The sequence below is a fragment of the Glossina fuscipes genome, unplaced genomic scaffold, assembly GCF_014805625.2.
Source record: "Glossina fuscipes isolate IAEA_lab_2018 unplaced genomic scaffold, Yale_Gfus_2 0, whole genome shotgun sequence".
NCBI lineage: Eukaryota > Metazoa > Arthropoda > Insecta > Diptera > Glossinidae > Glossina > Glossina fuscipes.
This window is the reverse complement of record NW_023998414.1, coordinates 38,688,020-38,707,244: the sequence shown is the minus strand read 5'-3', so window position 1 is coordinate 38,707,244 and position 19,225 is coordinate 38,688,020. Positions and strand designations below refer to the sequence as shown.

The 19,225-nt window shown below is 32.8% G+C and overlaps 1 protein-coding gene across 8 annotated transcripts in view; it reads right to left on the bottom strand.

Annotated features, from left to right (window-relative positions):
- LOC119644694 (cAMP-specific 3',5'-cyclic phosphodiesterase) overlaps positions 1–19,225 on the bottom strand; it is a 390,657-nt gene that overhangs the window by 40,296 nt on the left and 331,136 nt on the right. For 6 of the 8 annotated variants that reach the window (XM_038044384.1, XM_038044386.1, XM_038044385.1 and 3 more), the window contains 2 exons: positions 12,844–13,020; positions 4,127–4,165 (listed from right to left, as the gene is read on the bottom strand). In XM_038044384.1, the coding sequence (XP_037900312.1) occupies positions 4,127–4,165; positions 12,844–13,020 (216 nt within the window). The remainder of the gene's footprint in view (positions 1–4,126; positions 4,166–12,843; positions 13,021–19,225) is intronic. The other 2 variants (XM_038044387.1, XM_038044391.1) reach the window with 1 other exon arrangement.

Here is a 19,225-nt window from a genome sequence, read left to right as displayed (position 1 = left end):
TTAGATTGGTCTACCGGGACGTGTGAATAGTCCAAAGAAAAGTGCGGCTGCAGCCGCGTACTGTATGACAGCACCCGAAGCTGCATAGCTTGATGTAAGTTCTTGCTTGAACAATAAACCAAGAAGTTAAAGGGTATCGACGGGGGTCAGGTTGCCCAAAGGTAGGATTGCTTCAGCAGGAAGTTACACACTACTCATCGGAATGCCGGACGAATGCTTTCTTCGCTGACTGCTTGGGTGCGGTCCTTCGGGGAATATTCGTGGTGGCTGTGGTTGCTCCAAAGTTTCGCGAGGAGCTGTCTAAGGGGTGCTTCTGATAGGCCTCGACATAGACCACTAAACGAGAAAATGGCCCACACCAACTTCCTATTGCTGTACCTCAAAGTAGAGAGGCCCCCTTGAATGGGGATTGGTTTTCTCCCTGGGGGTCCTCAATCTACTGAATTTGATTGTCAATGGTTGTAGGCAACCCGTTTGATTAAGGCTTCACGTCAGGTGCGGACGTTAAACCCCACACAGATATCTGTAACTTTTATATACTATTTTAGCGATCAATAATAAATTTCATCTTATAAAGTCCCCGTCCGATATTGCATTTGTATTAGGCCCTGAAAATTAGAGATTTTAATATGTCCCTTAATGGTGACAGTCCAAAAAAAAAAACAAAAAAAATTAAAGAAATCCAGCTCCGTTGTTGTTGTAAAGTTTTCAATTTAATATTCCGATTATTCGCAGCGAAACGTAGCTGAGTTGTAATGCCGCAAACATTGTGCTCGTAATTTCCCCATTGCAAGCTAAGTACTATTTGCGAAAATCAAAATTTCTTTTCATTATTTGATGATGATTTATGTACTTTGTCGTGTCCGCAATGAGCAGTGCTTTGCAAGATATTTTTGCTGAAAGTTTCTCAACTTGTATTCTTGCTATCGATCTGAACATATATATGTGTATGTATGTATACTATCATAGAGCGGCTACTTATAAGGTCACGGAATAAATTGTAAAAACGAAGAAAATACTTTTTGGGAAAATCGAACATTTTTTCTACTCAGCGATGAAACGGCTTGCTGTGAGCATTTATTTGTGAACATTTTCTTACGCCTTGCATTAAAATTTTTCAAAAACTCTTTGATCCTTTACAAAACTGATCCAATAATTCGTGTTTATGTATTAGTGAATTTTTACATTTTTATAATGTCTGAATGAAAGTTATGTTGATTGAAAGATAGGGTATGTCCAGTAGAAACTCAGCAAATTTCCTTGATTACCCAACCCATCAGAACTGGTGCATCTTTAAAGCTGATATTTATCCAATTTTTATGTTATTTTATAAACTTTGCATTTGTAATTGTTGTTAATGAGAAGTCAAGTGTAGGAAAAACAAAAACAATACATCGCAGACGTACATAGTGATTTCCAAAGAAGACACTTTGCTTTGTAATTGATGAATAATCCTTGAATTGTTTCGTCCAACCTACTTGTATTACAACTGTATAATATGTTTGCGAGGTTGTATGCAACACCCAACCGGACTTGAGTTAGACCGATTACAACCTTTGATTACACCACCTTTGATACCGATTAATCCAGTATCATTTTCTGAAACGATTTAGATATGTCAGTCTGTGTATCCGTCGAGTTTTCTTGCGTTCAATTTACCGACCGTAATTTTTGAGATATTTCAATAAAATTTGATATATTGACGTATTTTAGTCCAAGGACGAATGTTGTTGAAAATGATTCGAATCATATTTTTCCCACCTCCCCTTGTAACAGCTTTATAAATGTTGTACGATATTTTATAGTCGGCCACGGCCCGCTATAATTATTTTATTTATTATTTCACCAAAAAGACAAATTTTTTCGCATTTTATATAGCGTAAGAAGCACGCATACTTTTTCTACAACACTGTATATACGTATACGTACTATATTTAGTTGACTTGAATCAATTGTTTTTATGTTGCATCATATTTTCAGCGTCACATGCAATTTCAGTGCAATAATTTGTAAGAAATTTCATATTAATATATAAAATTTGCATTAATTTGCTTTATTTAAATATATTTGATTGAATTTTGATTTAAAGTAATTTAAAAATCTAAACGATTTCACTTTTAAATCGTTAAACGCGCAATCGTTTTGTACTCTACTGTATAAATAGTCTAAAGATAAACATGCTTTTATTTCTTTATAATAATTCTAAGCGAAAAAAATTAATTCAAAAATTTCTTTATACAAGAAAGAAAATGAAAAACAAACAAACAAACAAACAATTAGTTGTGTATAGTTTTGATGTAATATTATAAAAATTACGTAGTAAAAGTTTAATGTAAAAAAAAAAATAAATAATACACGACTTGGATAAAATGCAATTAAAATTTATTAAACGCAAATAGATGCGAATTAAGGTTAGGGGATAAAAACACAGCTTTGCACAACTCTGCCAAATATTTGTATAAAATTTTAGCTTCAAATACACGCAATAATTTACGGCTTTTACTGTATATCGATGGTAAGATCAATGGTAATTTTTTGATCGAAAGATTTTCCATTCGATAGTAAGAAAAATGCATAATTTATCGAACGCTATTAACGGTCGACACGTTACACGTTACAGTAAATTTATAATCTACAGCCGCCCAGTTAAGTCAGTCGAGTGTGTTTCGTCAATATCGAGAAACACAAGTCGACCGCTAACTAAAAAACGGAATACGAAATCTGTTTTCATAACGCGAGATTATTAAGTTAAAAATATATTTTCTTCTTTTCTGCCTTAACGAAGGATTTAAACGGAAGATGATTTACGCATTGATGGGCGGGAAAAATTCACGCTTATGCAAATTTTTAAAGTTCATAGTGCTAGTAGTATTATTTAAAGTTGATAATGCTATGACAATATTCTTACTCTCAACCATCAGGGGAGTATATGCAAGTGTATGATCAGAAAGCTAAGGATTTGGACTTTGAAAGGCCGATTTAAGAGTCAAATGTTCATTGCTCAAGTCTCTTTTGACATGGCTTGCTTAGTATATAGTGCTGCAGCTTCAACTACTGTTCCATGTTATGCACAATTTGGTCAATTTGCGTTCATTGCAAAGGTCTTAGTAAGAAAATAATTTTAATTAACCTCACACCTTACTATTATAAAGTGTGTGGGTGATCTCGAATTGAATGCATTTGCGGCAACTTTCCATTGTTCACATTGTTGACCACAAGAACGCGATAATTGAAAAACGAAAGCTGCAGGTTAATAACTCGTGGCGCAATCGTATCATATGCAAAAAAAATCGTATCACATGTCGAGGAAAAAGGTTAATTTTATTCATAAAAGCGTCCTGAGCGACAAGATTTACTGTATTTCTTCAATAATTTTTGCCATGCCCCGAAATTCCGTAATGCTGGCAGTATATTTTTTGGAGCATGGAACGAAGATGAAAATATTCAGCGACAATGAACAATGTTCAGAGAATGTTCTACAGATTGATGGCAAATCAGACGAACAGACATCGCTAGGATAAACTGAGATAAAAGCCGTTCCTAATTTGTTTAATTTGTTAAATATAATATAATGAAACTGATTTTTAATGATATATGTACGTAAGATTTTTTACAAATGAAATCATTGCATTAACATAGGATTTCAATGTTTGACGTTATACGCGCCGTACGGGGTATAGAGCAAAAGGAAGAGCGGAAAAAGAATACATGCGAAATATTTTCATATTTCATTATAAAAAAGCAACAACAAACTGAACATAATATGAAAAACGAATGCAGACATTAGTTGTGGATTTGTGCTTGCTATACATACGTTTATGAAGCATGAATGTGTAACTTTTGTGTGTGTGTGTGTGTGTGTGTGTGTGTGTGTATTGAAATTGTAATGGAATGCATAAGCAAAAAAAGTGTGTTAAATAAAAAAATATGTGATATTTTTATAAATATTTCGCTTGTTATTACTATAGCTTTTTTACTTCTTTTTTTCATCGGTTATGACATCACAAATAATGCATTAAAGAAAAAAAAAAAAAAAACAAAAAACAAAACATAAACAGTTTTCTGCGGATTTTTTGTTTTCTTTTAATTTTTATTTTAAGCCAAACAAATTAATTTAGATACGTACGATCTGTCAATCAAGATAGAGGCCTCCTGCTCTTTAAACCTGAAAGGGTTACAATAATAATAATAGTAATAATAATAATAATAATAATAATAGTAGTAACAATAGTAATAATCAATTATAGTCAAAGACATTTTAATCGATTGTTTTAAATGCATTTCTGTCTACTTAGCGTTACAAAGCGTTAAATTCATTTAAAAACTTATAAATTTGAATAGCAGCGGACATAACACACAATGAATAAACATAATAATGAAATTTACATATGTCATTACTTGGGACTTTGATCATTTAGGGAGGGTGTGCATACGTCTATGGATCTTATACATTAGGTGGACTTTGGACAATAAGCCTTCAAAAGCAGGGTCACGTGAGCGCTTAGGTTAATTATAATAAGGTTTTTTTTTTTTTTTTTTTTTTAATAAATCCTAACTATACTCACCAGCATAGCATATAATAACTTTTTTATTTCGTATATAAGAACGAGTGATATGCTTCAAATACTTTTCAAGTACATATATATATATATATATATATATACCTGATGAAATTTTTCATTTATTTTCGTGATAAGTTATGAAGAATTATAATTTGCCTCTGCATGTAAACGCGTGCCTTTCACGCCAAACCTTTCTGACTAATTCCCGGAAATTCCGGGGATTTAACGGCGGGAAAGGAAAGAGAGAAAGATGGGAAGCATATGGCTATAAGTAAACTTCCTCCACCGTATTAAGATTTGAACTTGTGAATATTGTGGTGGCTTGGTACTCATAATTCTTATCTATTCGGGTTACTCAGGCGGACAATATGTGAAGGCGACCATCACGCGAATTGACATGGCCGGAATTTGGTAAAACTGATTTTCTTGCTTAAGATATTCTTATCGTTGATTTATTTTCGCCATAGAGTATAAAGAATTACAGTTTTTTTGATCGCTATATAAAGGACTTACTTTTTATGAGTGTCCCTATAGGGGATGGAATCAAAAAAAAAGTAGACCTACGTCGTCCAAGTTTCGTGCAATTAATTTTTGTGTCAAATTACTTTTATGGACTAGTTTTAAGCATAAGGAAACTAGATATTATTATATCGCTCTGCCGTCTAAAGACTTTCTTTCCATTGGAAAGCTTATGGGTTTTGAAAATTGCTAAATTTTTTTTTCATAACAAATTTTTTAAACTAAGGTGTAAAACGGAAATGATCCCAAAATTGATTCGATTCAATATGTTTGCTATGGGTTTCGTCTCTGGGTCAAAAGATATCCGTATGCTACATAGTTAGACAAATGTAAATAGATTCAGAAAATGATTCTGAAATGATCGGTATAAGTATTCTACATACATCCGCACAAGCTTTATGCATCTCGTATCTCGTATCGAGCAATGTAGAGTGTAAGAAAACATTGCAGCCAGATGTGAAGGTTTATCGTTTAGATTACCTTTTCGGGCCTTTTGCCATGTCTATCTGCTTCATAGTAGTGATATTTAGAATTTTTTAGTCTCTATCCAGGGGTAGGGATAAAAACACTTGGATGTGCGAAAATTGTTCATTTGAATTTTGTAAGTGTGACATGAGAGAGGAAAAATTTTGTGAAAACTTTGATCTCTTCGACACGATTACGTCGATGAATACAATTTTGATACTATAAGGTTGGAAATATATTGAAGAATGAATCGAAAATTTTTTTAGAAAAACATAAGACGTTCAACCTTAAATTTGGGGGTTTTTTTCGTGGTCGGCTTTGTGAAATTATATTTTAGAGCTTAAAAGTGATTGTCTTCTTGGTGGATGAGTGAACAACATGAATAACCCGAACGTATTACCCTTAGTGTATATTTTAAATAACCACTATCTCATGCGTTGACAACCAGCGTTGAAAGCTAATTCCAGACTATCATATTCGCTCTAATGTCTACCTTGTCGTTAAATTTGATCTGTGAAATTGACTCTTTATTCACCAGATTTTTGGTAAATTTTAAATATTCGCAAAATTCATATAGGCGGACAGAGAGGAGTTAGACAAATTTATACCGTACTTATGTGCACATATAAATTATATATGCGATGCAATTGTCTGAACATTGTAAAGAGAACGGACGATCGAATTCCGGCAAATGCATCATTATAGAGATAATAGAATTTTTTCATAGAAGTGATTCATTTTTCTTTGCTTCAAATTAACGATAGAGCAATGCGTTCGCAAAATTTGCAAATAATCCAAATTAATTATAAAAATTTGTGTTACGTCGCATAAGTTGCCTTAATAGATGAACAATTGTTGTCGTTTAGATAACGATGCAACGGCATGTGCAAATCGTTACCTTTGGCATTAAATTCAAAGAAGGAAGGAATTAAGTTATACTTGGGAACAAAATGAAAGTGAATTCGGAGCTTTGAAGATTTACGCGAGAGTCAAACTTATATCGATTTCTTCGGTGAAATCAATCGGTTCTTAGTGCTTTGCGCTTACGGACTGTCGAAGATTGGTTATTTAGTGCGTGGTCACAATTGTTCTTTGTTTTTGGTTTTTTTTTTTTGTTTTTTTTTTTTATGGACTTTTTATGTCAATTATATCGCTTTTCCACCGCTTGAACATTTTGAATGAACGTTTTATTGATAAGGCAGTCAACATGGTGTATGCCAGTCGAAAAGCTCGACTTGTTAAGAAGATAGATAGTCCTCAATAGGTTAATTCTTTCTCGGAGATAGAGACTGGAATAATTCTTTTTTTTTTTTTTTTTTTTTTTTGCAACAGTCATGAAGCCACAAGAAAGGGGTCAGTGAAGCGTAACTGGGTTTTTCATTTGTTTTCTTTTTTTTTTTTTGTTTTGATAGTTTTTGTGATGGGATTTCTAAAAAAATTAAAACTATTTGCATTACCTCATGTTTTACTAATAATTGCAGTTATTTAAATATTGATATTTAAACCTTTCGTGTAGATAAAAAGAGTACAAATCAGACACATTGCCGAAATGCATTGTATTAAAGTTGCATGTTTTAGGCTAAAAGTAAAACAATGAAGATCGTGTATGCGCGTGTGCCAGTAACAATGAAAATAGAATATGATTTTTTATTTTTTTTTATTTTTATTTTTTTTTTTAATTATTATAATTATTATTCACATACGCGGCAGTACATAGAATACAATGGATACTTATTCTATAATTTAAACCGTAAAATATGTAATATCTGCGTTGCTTTATAGCGCATAAAAAATAATCTCCGTCTGCAGAACAATGACAAATGGTCGCCACAGATAAATAAGGAAATAAAGGGGGTCATTACAAAAAGACATATACATATATATATATATATATATATATGTATATATGTGTGTATATATGCACATTTAAATAAATATATAAAGTCACGCATAAGAAACACACACACACACAAGCGTGCATATGCATGTGATTGTGCGTACGCATTCTCGCCATTGCAAAGGCACACACATACAAATCATTGGTTTCACTTATATTATTTATTAAATTTGTTTATATATACATTTAATGCACAATGCGACAAATGGTCTGAGCGATATTTTTGCAATTGATGATTTTGAGTTGGTTTACATTCTCTCATCTTTTCATTGTACGGACTATGCAAGAGTAAACAGGCAACAAGCCTACGTATAACCAAACAAAAAAAAAAAAAAAGATGATTTTTCTTTTATAATATTTTATTTTATTTTATTTATTTTTATTTTATTTATATTGACAAACACACAATGACCGGGCACAACAATGGTGTCAACAACAGATTAATTAATAACTACACATGAATTGTAAATCGATTATGGTGGGAAGGTAAGAGAAAGCAATTTTTTTTTTTTTTCACATTTTTTCTTAAATCTTCCTAACGGATTTTGTTGTTGTAAGAGATGATAACGTCACTTTAAGTGCAATCCTGCTTTAAGTTAAAAGTAATCAAAAGTCCTGATTAATTATTTATGAATGTATGGCGTGTATGAACGTGTATGAACCGTTACGTAAAAGGAACTCAATGTCCATCATACGCAAATAAGGATTTAATTGACAGGACACGTTTCGTAAATCGATTTTTAAATCCAGACTGCTGGTTCTGTTGATCATTAAATTCTCTTTGTTTTTTTTATTTTTGTTTTTATGCACACAAAGTATCCGAAAAATAAAAAAAAATAAAAAAATTCCTTTTAATAATTAATAAAGTAAATCTAGTCGAGCAAAAAAAAGTTTGCATTTACAACTGTAATTACTTGTGCATTAATTCCGTATTTCGGTCCGTGCAAAATTTATGTCAAATCAAAATTTGACTTTATATTAAAAAGGGGAGAAATAGGTTTTTTTCTCTATGAAATATTGAAACTCTAAACGGTAACATTACAGGCGAACTTTTTTATTATTACATAATATTTACCATTTTGCCTAGTTCTCGTTGATCACTAGCGAAGGCCGGCAACAATGCGACTTGAAACTTCTTCACTAATTCTTTCTTAAGCGCATACACACAAGCATACATACATACATACATACATGTATATATATATATATATATATATATATATATACACACACACACACACATACACATACAAACACACATACACACTACGTGGGTTGAAAGCTGCTGCCATAAAGGCGTCTTTGGCGAGAATTATGCCAAACACTAGAGGACCGAAAATCGCCAATAGGAAAATAATAGTCACGATAATAACTTCGGTCTTGATGCATGCAAGTGCAGTTTAGGTGTGGGCTCTCATCGTGAATGCCGCCTGCCGAAAGCTGGCCGCAATATATCATCTTAGCGCGCTAAGGCCGATATGCGGATACCGAACAATGTCGAAGAATGCCGTCCTTGTGATCGTAGGGGTCATTCCAAATGATATTTTGGCGAATGAAATGAGGCGCACTCACAAATGGGTTCGCATCAACGACCGCTCTCAGAGAGCCATAAAGAAAGACGAGCGTCTAGTGTCGGTGAGGATTTGGCTGTCACGACGGGAAAGGACAACCAAAAAAATATGGACGTTCGATCTTATCTCAGACATAACGCATTGGACCGAAAGATTGCGCGATAAGGTAAATTATTATCTCGCTCAGTTTCTGATTGTAACTGTACAAGTTGGGGTAAGACAAGTTGCCAAAATACCCGAAATATTCGAAAGGAACCGGAGATGCTGAGCATTCTATAAATCGCTGCAAAAGGTTTACGAATGGTAGACCCCAAGTAGTACCCAATAAGATATTGCAGGTGATAAGTGGCACTGGAGCGCCATGGACGAGTCCGTAAGTAGAGTGCTCCAGAGACAGTGCTTAGAGAGACAGTGCGTGCAGAGCAGAGGGAGTGGAAGTCAATAGTGCATTTCACTGATGTCTCACCATAGGAAGCGCGCTAATTGCGGAGGCTGATCTCCGCGAAGTAATATCTGCCCGGTCTTGCAGAGGACGGTGGTAGACGAAGTGTGTGTGGGGGCTAGTCTTAGCACGTAGACGCCATGGACGCGAATCCGGCAAGCTGTTGGAGCGAAGCAACATACACACACCCACACACATACACACGTGTAGATGCAACTTTTTTGGTTGTCTCGTAAAGCATTTTTTCTATCATGCGGAAGAACAAGTACCAGCTGAATAGTCTGAAAAAATTGACCCTGAAATGAAGCGGGCAACACGGTTCTTCATTTATTTTTGTGACATAATAGCAAAAGTTATATTTCGTTTCCACGTAAAACTATATGCTCCATGAGAATCATTATCTGTGGAGGGGAGAAAAAATTTATCTATCTAATCTGAATTTGCTATATTTAATTCCTTTTTCAAATTGTTATTAGGACCACGTTTTCATTATAAAATATGAAAAATTAGATTCGTTTCTAAAGTCAAGGCTTACTTTTCGTAAGAACTCTCATATTGGTGGGATCGTGAAACATAGATCTATGTTGTCTAAATGTGTTATCGTATATTTTTATATCAAATTGGATTAAAAAAGTGATTCTGAATCGATTCATACAATAAAAGATAGGTCGGCCTTGTGTCCACTTGGATGTCAAATAAATTTGCATAAACAATCGGGGAAGTTTAACTCTCACAGGTCACAGGTAATATCAGAACATGGTTTAATCGCTTTACCATAATCCGTTGTTAGTATCAAGTGATTTATATTAAAGAAATGAAAATTGAAGGACATCGAGACGGCTAAGCATCGATCAGCGTATTATTATTCTTAACATTTGACAAAGCGTATTAAAGCTCGTTTAAGTGAAAATGTGTAAGCAAGATGGAGAAAGAGAAGGCCGACGGGAGAGATTAATTGGTGTCAAAAGTAGCAACATATGCAAAAAGCTTATGAACGCTTAAGTGGTGTCTTGAGAAGCATAATCACACTACATAAGAGTGTTCTGTTCTGTTGTACTTTAGCAGTGCACAAAGAATCTCATCGAACACGCATACACAACACATAACATAACGGATGCTTTGCTTTTGGTTGACTATTCGGGTATGTAAACAGTATGTTTACTTAGATGACTAGAGGTCAAAGTGTTATATATGTGAGTAAAATATAGACATAGAGATGTGTGTGCATGTTAATTGACATCCATATGCACTTTGGCACGTAAACTTGATGGGAGGCTGCAAACAATTGCATAAGACACTTTTCGCTTTAATAAAGTGGCATTTTAATTTTCGACAAACACATATACATACGGACACATATATATATATATATATATGTGGATTTATTAATATTTAAATAACGTAAAGATGATGTTATGACTTTAATACAAGTCAATATTTGAAAGATGTGTGAGATACTTTTTCCCCTATTACGAAATCGCGTATTTACCGGTTACGCATGAAGTGGGTTCGTTTGCAGTTAAGTTTTGTAAAAACTTTGAAATTACGCATAACTTGTTCTGTCTTAAACATGTACTTAAATTAAAAAGGAAAAAATTCTTTTTTTTTTTTTTTTTTTTTTTTTTTTTTTTGCTATTCATTCGCTCGAATTGCTCTATGATTTCTTCTCATCTCACGTTAGATGAACAGGAACTGAAAGCAATTTTCTATATATTATTACATGTATGAAAGGAAATGTATACGCGTATGTGCTTGCATACATTTGCATGTTTCAATAGTAGACGTTCAATTTTCATGTATCATTATTTCTGTTAGTAAAATAAATCTCAATTCTTTACACGGTTCCTTTTCAAAATCTCCTCCACTAGCTGAGATATCACAGTTTTCTTTAAAAAAAAAAAAAAAAAAATCAATCCGATACTCTTTTGCTTTTGTCATTCTATGATGAATATCGTTTAACCCATTGAAGACCATAACGAACTTTCTTCCAATTTTTTTGGAATTACCTAGTTAACCTTATCCTAGGTTAATACCGCTGTTCTATTAGTTTTTATTTGTCGAAAAATTATCTAAAAAACTAACTACAATGCCAGTTGAAATGATGCAATCAAAAGAATGATATATAGTTTGTTAGTTACTCGCCGGATCGAAAAGAAATTCAAAGTCAATTGGTTAAATGGTTTTTGGCATGAACCTAGTCATGATAACTGTAAACTGTACATGAAATACTAAGTAAAGTTTTTATTGACTTTCAAACAACTCTTGAGTTTCGAGTCCTAGAATCGACAGACAGACATGAAAAATCTATTTCGCTATTCAGTTTGATCAAGATTACAATAACTTTGACAACTTAAATCTATCTCATTTGATGATCGAGAAAGTAACTAAGGCGGCTCTTACGCAAAAATCCATATTTCATGAAAATGCTTCTGACGGATTTAAGTCTAATTATTTACTTTATCTATTGTGCGCCTATTTAGCAATGCTTTTCAGTTTACAAGTTTGACAGGCTAATTTGATTTAGCACATTTAACGTATTGAAGATTGAAGAGTGAGGCTTGTTGTTGTAATCACAAATGCCTCTAAAGATTTCATAAAGTAGGACAGTCGAACTGTTAAATTTTGAAAGTAAAAAAAAAAAACAAGAATCTAATAAGTAAAAATTTATTTATTCTCATCATGTCAAGGTACGGTTAAGCGATTTCCTCTGTTTCGCGATCGATCAAGGAAATCAAGCGAAATCGATAAATAATCTAGATTTGATTGAACCAATTCAAAATCTCCAATTATTCGAAACTGTACAAAATAATTTAATGCCATGCCCGATGACCATTGCCGAATGGCGAATTACATTGCAAGGCGAGTGAAGCAAAATTTATATGCTCCGTCTTTTAGCAAAATGAAATGTTTCTTCAAATATGTTCGCATCTTAGTAGGAGAATGAAACGCGAAGAGCTATCTAGCGAATGCAATTTATAATAAATCAATTCTTTGATTATTTTGGTTTTTTAAGCGCACTTTAAATAGAACTAAAATTTATAGGGGATATTACAAATAAAGCTTGCTGGGTTCAAGGCCATTTTAGGAAAACAAAAGGCATACATTTAAACGGTGTGAGAAGTGATAGAGAGCGAGAGAGAGAGAGAGAGAGAGAGAGAGACAAAAAGAGAGTGAGTGAAAGAGAAAGAGTGAGAGAGAGGAACGTTGGTGTAGAGAGTAGTATGAAAAAAAATAAATAAAAATTAAATGTAAAAAAGCGTTCAAAAATTAAATATTTTAAAATAGTGAAAGCGAGTGCTAAGCATTTTCAAATATATAGGTAGATATATATATATATATATATATATATATATGCATATATATGTAAATATTGTTGAGGAAACTTACCTTTCGCTAGCAATGCTTGAATTGCGGGACATAGATTTTGGTGACATTTCAAAATCTGAATCGGAACGATATAGAAACGATTCGCGACGTTGCGGAAGATTTTGCAATACCAAACCGGCGCTTGGTGAGCCGCCTTCAAGCGGAGATCTTGCAGTTTGGCCATTTTCTACATCGAAACTAAAAGTAAACAAAGACAAGAAACAAAAAAGTAAAAAAAACCATTAAAAAAAATTTAAAACGAATTCGTGTTTTTTTTTTTTTTTCTGTTAGCAAGCATTTGAATAACATTAGAGAAAATAATCTTATTATAGCATATTTGAACATTTTCTTCCATTTTCCTTACGTTGAAATTATTTTATAGGAATAAAATTGTATTAAGTTTGTCGTGTCGGTTGATACTTTAACATATATACACTTTCAGTGATATATTTCCATTAGACATCATTTGCTTTTATTTCGCTCAAGAGAATGTTCGTTAGAAGATTCTATATAAATTACATACATACGTGTATATATATATATTCATGTCATCCCTATTTAAGAAACATGAAAAAAGATAAATAAGAAATAAAAGTGTAACACACATATGCAATACTATATAAGACTCGTATGTCACACAACCATATTATTTGATTTTCTTAGAGCTCAGTTCATATCAAGTTTTACGTTTGTATGATTATTCTTTAAGGAAGATGTCATGCTTTCTCTTAAACATTAATTTAAATTTGACAGAATACAGTTAAGAGCCTTAAGGACTGCAATGTAAACCTGTACGTGATTTACAGTTGCGAAGTGTATTAAGTTAAGCCTAGAAACCGATTCAAACATTAAACGAAAGGAGTTAAAATAATGCTATGCTATATTGTATTGAGTTTAGTGATTTAAACTATAATTTGCTTTAATGTTGCGCACATTTTCATTGAATATTTCAAACTTTTTTCATCATGAAACTTGATAGAAGATATAGACAGAAAGAACAACTTATTTTGGGTGAAAAGAATCTAAACGTGAAAGTCTTTCTTTTTTTTTTTTGTTTGTTTATTCATATTTAGTACGGATGGATATAGATATACATGCACGAAACATTTTCCGAAATTCTTTCAGGACAAATCTCTCGATATTTAACATAAGTATTTCAAGTTGAGTTTCTTCCATTCATATTTATTCCACGATATAGTTTATCGACTCCGGCGGAGATAATCCTTCTTTAATATAATAAAGCGCTGAAAAGTGATTCGCTATTTTTGTAAAAGCTGCTATTCGCTTAAACTATATGTGGAATAGTGGAATGCGCGTGCAGCGTCTTCAACGATAATATCTCGAATTAAACTACATTTTTATCGAGCAGATAGCTGTATTTATCTCATTTGGCGTTTGGTGTAAGGGGTTTGCGAGCGAACGTTTTTATCAACCCGGATAGCGTGGAAAGACTATACTTGTCAACTTGTTGTTGTACGATGAGTAAAAAATGAAGAAAGTATACGATATTGCTCAGTTGCGTTTGTATAGGTGTCGTGGCGAACATAATATGAGAACACGCCATTTATCGGTCTCCGACAGTTAGATGAGAATCTGCGCCTTCCACCGAGTCAAACACTCGCTTGTAATCCAACTCCATACTAGACAGGCACTTTTACCGCCGCACGCGCAGAAAAGTTGTTGCCGTTATTAGGACCAAAGAAAAAACAGTTGTGCGGAGGTGCCAATACCCACGGTATTAGAAAGAAAACAAAATCTCTAGTCAGACTTAATTAGATCCCACAAGACCTAGAAGTAGACACCCGGTTATGAGATAAGAAAATTGCCGAGGATGCTGCAGTAGATGTCACATAGATTATGCACATAGACACAATATTCTCTTCACTTCATAGTGTGGCGTATATTTCTATCTTTTCCATTCAGACACCGGAAAACGGAGCCCTTATATTTAGAAAGACTTGATTTTTTAGGACAACCCATCGATGAGATATTGAATAATGGTTTCCTATAATTAGCCGTCACTCAAAGTTGCGTGCACCAAAGTGACTACTGTGCCGTGGAATAATGATTAAGTCGCTCGTATTCACTATGTCAAATCGGGAAAATGTAGCAGAAAGAGATACGGTATACATCTTTTTAACGCCAGCAAGATTCCGGTTAAGAGGTACCTTAAATTCAAATTTGCATGCGAATGCAATTCTTAAGCGAATGCTTCATGCAAAATGTTTTTTAAGCATCCATCGCACTCGTACACTCGACCGTTTCGCACTTTCCGACAGTTACTTATTCCGTAATTTGCAGAATGGAATATTAAAACAAACTTAAAAACGCTGATGGCAAATTAGCGCCTATTTTGCTTGGAAAAATGCAGTTTGCTTTTTTTAAAACATCTTAAGGACACAATTTACGAAAGTGCTTTAAACAAGAGAAGTTATTATTAAACGTTTTTTTTTTTTTTTTTTTTAAAAAAATTTTTTTTTTATTTTTCTTTTTCTTTATCCATTTTTCCTTTTTCCTTTTTAATCTGACTCTATGTTATGAATTTTATTCAGTTGTAAGTACTATCTTGAGTGGTAAGGCGTCCTGGAAATTTCTCATAATTGCACTCTATATCACTTATGGTACAGGGCGTATTAAATTTGGGTGGACGTATGTAGCACCCAGAAGGGCTTAAGAAAGGCCGACTTCTTACTACGTCCATGTAAGCTTGTCTATCTGTCTATATGTCTGTCTGTCTGTCTGTCTGTCTGTCTGTCTGATATCTGTCCATCTAATTTGTGTTTAATCCGTAAGTCGTAGACGAAATTTGGTACGTTGCCGTGTTTTGACCCATCGACGAAAATCTATTAAAAATAGTCCGGAGCGAGTCATTTTTTCTTAGTTAGTAAGAAAAATTTAGTTCGGCTGAGGCAATTTTTTTGAACAACCCCTCATATAACTGTCCCTATGAAAACTGAATATGTATACGGTAAGAAGGTCTAATCTACAATAATTAATGGTGAAAATTTGTTCATAATAGGTATTAGGTAATAGGCAAAGGACAAGGAAATCAACAACATGGATATAATTTTTGAATATCATCGCATATAAGAATTGTTAGGCAATGTAAACGCTTGTATGTTAAAAAGGCGTAAATGTGTTTATGATAGTAATTTGACATGAAAACTAAATGGAACAAATTTGGACCACACGGGTCTATTGCTTAAACTAATTGCTTCAGAAAAAGGCTTAATTTTTCATATTTTATGTTTGGTAATAGTAGTAATTTCGCAAAAAAAAAAATTTTAACGGCAGGGAATTCGCATTACATAGGTCTATCTTTTCCAATTTAAGATATATAGTAGCCACCATGAATAGCTAGTCCCTATATGGATAGAAAGTCTAACTTCATAGTTTGCTATGACGGAAATTGAAAAAATAGTAAAATTTATAAGAAGTAATAAACTAAGTTTGTTAAATTTGTATCACATCATACGATGCTTTGGGCATGGCCCATATATGAGGCTTTTCATGTAAAGGGTATCTTTGCGTGATAATAATGGGCAATTTTTGTTGTCTTATTACCAAATCGAGTGAATTTATTGTAACTTGGATAATTGGTGTAGGGTATTTATTTATGGATCGGCCTTGCCCGTTTATAAAGTTCTCACTTGTTTTTAGATTATATTATTGTAATAAGCTGTATTGTATTTCTTCAGAATTCTCCGAGAATCTATTCTATACTAGAAAATGCGTAGTCGCCGGCGAAGTGTCGACAAATATTTTGAACGGTGAATCCATTGTGCAACTCATCATGATATATTGCAATTATAGAAAATTAAGTTTGCTTTTTAAATCGGAAATTTATTCCTTTCTTTATTTATCCTTAGATTCTGGTTTTCAAAGGTTTTTGTAATAACCTTTGTTTAATGACAGGCGAAATTAATTTTTCTGATTTATTTCGCAGAATCAAACACTGCTGGTAGTTACATACATATATATATATATATGTGCAAAGCAACAAAACAACAGGGTGGACATGGAATTATGAAGAACCTCGTTTCACGATGCGTTGTATATATATATATATATATATATATATATATATATATGATGAACATGGAATTATGAAGAACCTCGTTTCACGATGAGTTTTATATATGTATATCTATATATATTCTTCTTCATAATTGCCATGTCCATCCTATCCATCCTATTGTTTTGTTTTTGCAATTACATTTTCTTCTGATAAAAAAAGATTAAGTCTAACTATATAGTTGATGGCTTATCTTGCGTAGTTGGGTTTGAATATGAAAACTGCTGCTCATTAACTTACTCCTTACATTTGTACACTTCGTGTGCATATACAGAGGGGTTAGCTTAAGACATTTTCGACTTAAGACTTGTCGCAATTATCCAAAACAGTGTTTATATTTAATTCTCACATTTTTCAAATTTCAAATGTTCTCATCATATGCGAATACGTTGACAATGTCCCTTTTTTTCCCAACCTTGTTTAAAGTACTTCACTCAGCCAACGACATATTCAGTTGCGAGTGTTTTATGGTGTAATTTATTTCAAAAAAAAAAAAAAAAAAAAACATACACTTATGTGCGGTAGGCAGTAAGTAGTGTTCGCATTTAGATATAATTACTGTATCTGCATATACTCTCAATCTCGTATAAATATTAAAAAGTCGGGGCCGCTCAATCTTTGTCAACATCCTTTTTCCGGCTTTATATATAATTGAAATTTTCATCAAACTAATGTCATGTTAAAGCATACGTACATGCATGCACATGCATACGTGATAATGTAACTGCCCTTAGGTCTTGTCCTTGTATGTATTTATGAAAAAATTGCAATGCAGTTCTATGAAGTGAGAGAATAGTTTTTATTTTTCACTTTTAAAGATATCTTCGCACCAAATATGCTAAAAATGTTACGAATATTGTTTTAAGCGTTCGCTGCTTTTGCTGGCGCGAATTTTTACAGGAAATGTGCTAATTTTTTTTTTAATTATTTATTTATTTTTTTTTTTTATTTAAAAAAAATAGTTTTTTTTTTTGAAATTATAAATACCTTTCTAATAAAATATATGTATGTATGTATGTGTGTATGCATATATATATATGTATTTATGTATATATAAATTATGAAATTTTTTTCTTTGCTATTGCTTATATAGTTCGAAAGTTAATGCTTGAAAAATATTTAATAGGTAAATAAATTCGAATTGAAGTATTCTCTCGGTAAAGGGAATCGTAGTATCGGCTTAACAGATAAGAGATGCTGTTGCATATCTCATTACAAGGAGTATCTATAAGAGCGGTATTTTTAAATGCGGAAAATTTATTGCAGAAAACATTTAATTTTCAGTTGTTGCAAGTGTTGCCAAGGATACGTTGTTGCAGCTGGGAAATGAGAAGTATTGTCGCAGCCAGCGTACTCATACTCAGCAGGCATAGCGTTTTCCAATTACTACTTCTTCAGATCGATGCAGCATGATTTGCAAACAATTTTGAAATGCTGAAGAAGTGCAGAAATGGTTCGATCAGATTGAATCGCTGCTAAATAGTTATCGTTTTTTCGACACTGTATCGTTATGTTGCCAGAAAGATGGGAAAAAGTTGTCGAAACTGGTGGAAAAGCCCCATGTGGAGTTTACGCAACAAATTCGGACATTTTATCTCAACTTGAAGAACTCTCAAATAGAAGCCGCTTCATGAGCGCAGACAATGGTCAATGGAAAAAGGCCACGTACTATTCTTAGTGTTATAAGCCAAATAAATGATTTCTTACATAATATAATTTATTTAATTTATTACTTTTTTGCGCTATAAAACAAGAAAATATCAAAAAAGATATACATATAAAAAAACTATATTCTATTCCTCTACAGGTAAATGAATTTATTTATAAAATTTTTATATTACGTTGACGATTCTATATGCATAAGCATTAAAAGTATGCAAATATTTTCAATTTTCTCTAATAATTTAATGCGTATGCAAATTATATTTTGTTAATTTTTGGCCAGCGTCCTTTATTAACTAAATGGTTTGTTAAAATTGTTGTTTAATTGAAAAATTATTTTCTATTACGATGGGAGAGGAATTTAAATAATTTCAGATAGAAAAGCCACCAAAACTGTCAACGTCAAACCGGTGAATAACATTCTCTGAAAATCGAATCATTAGCTTAATTTGTATTAGTTTGTAAACGTGTATTTAAATTTATATGAATACATGTACAATATATATATATATATATATATATATATATATATATATATATAGAAAAATGTATATGTGTATACGGACCACGGTTCATTCATTTAGCGAATAGAGAAATGTTAAATCGTGCGCGAGAGAGTGAGAGAGAGAGAGAGAGAGAGAGAGAGAGAGAGAGAGAGAGAGAGAG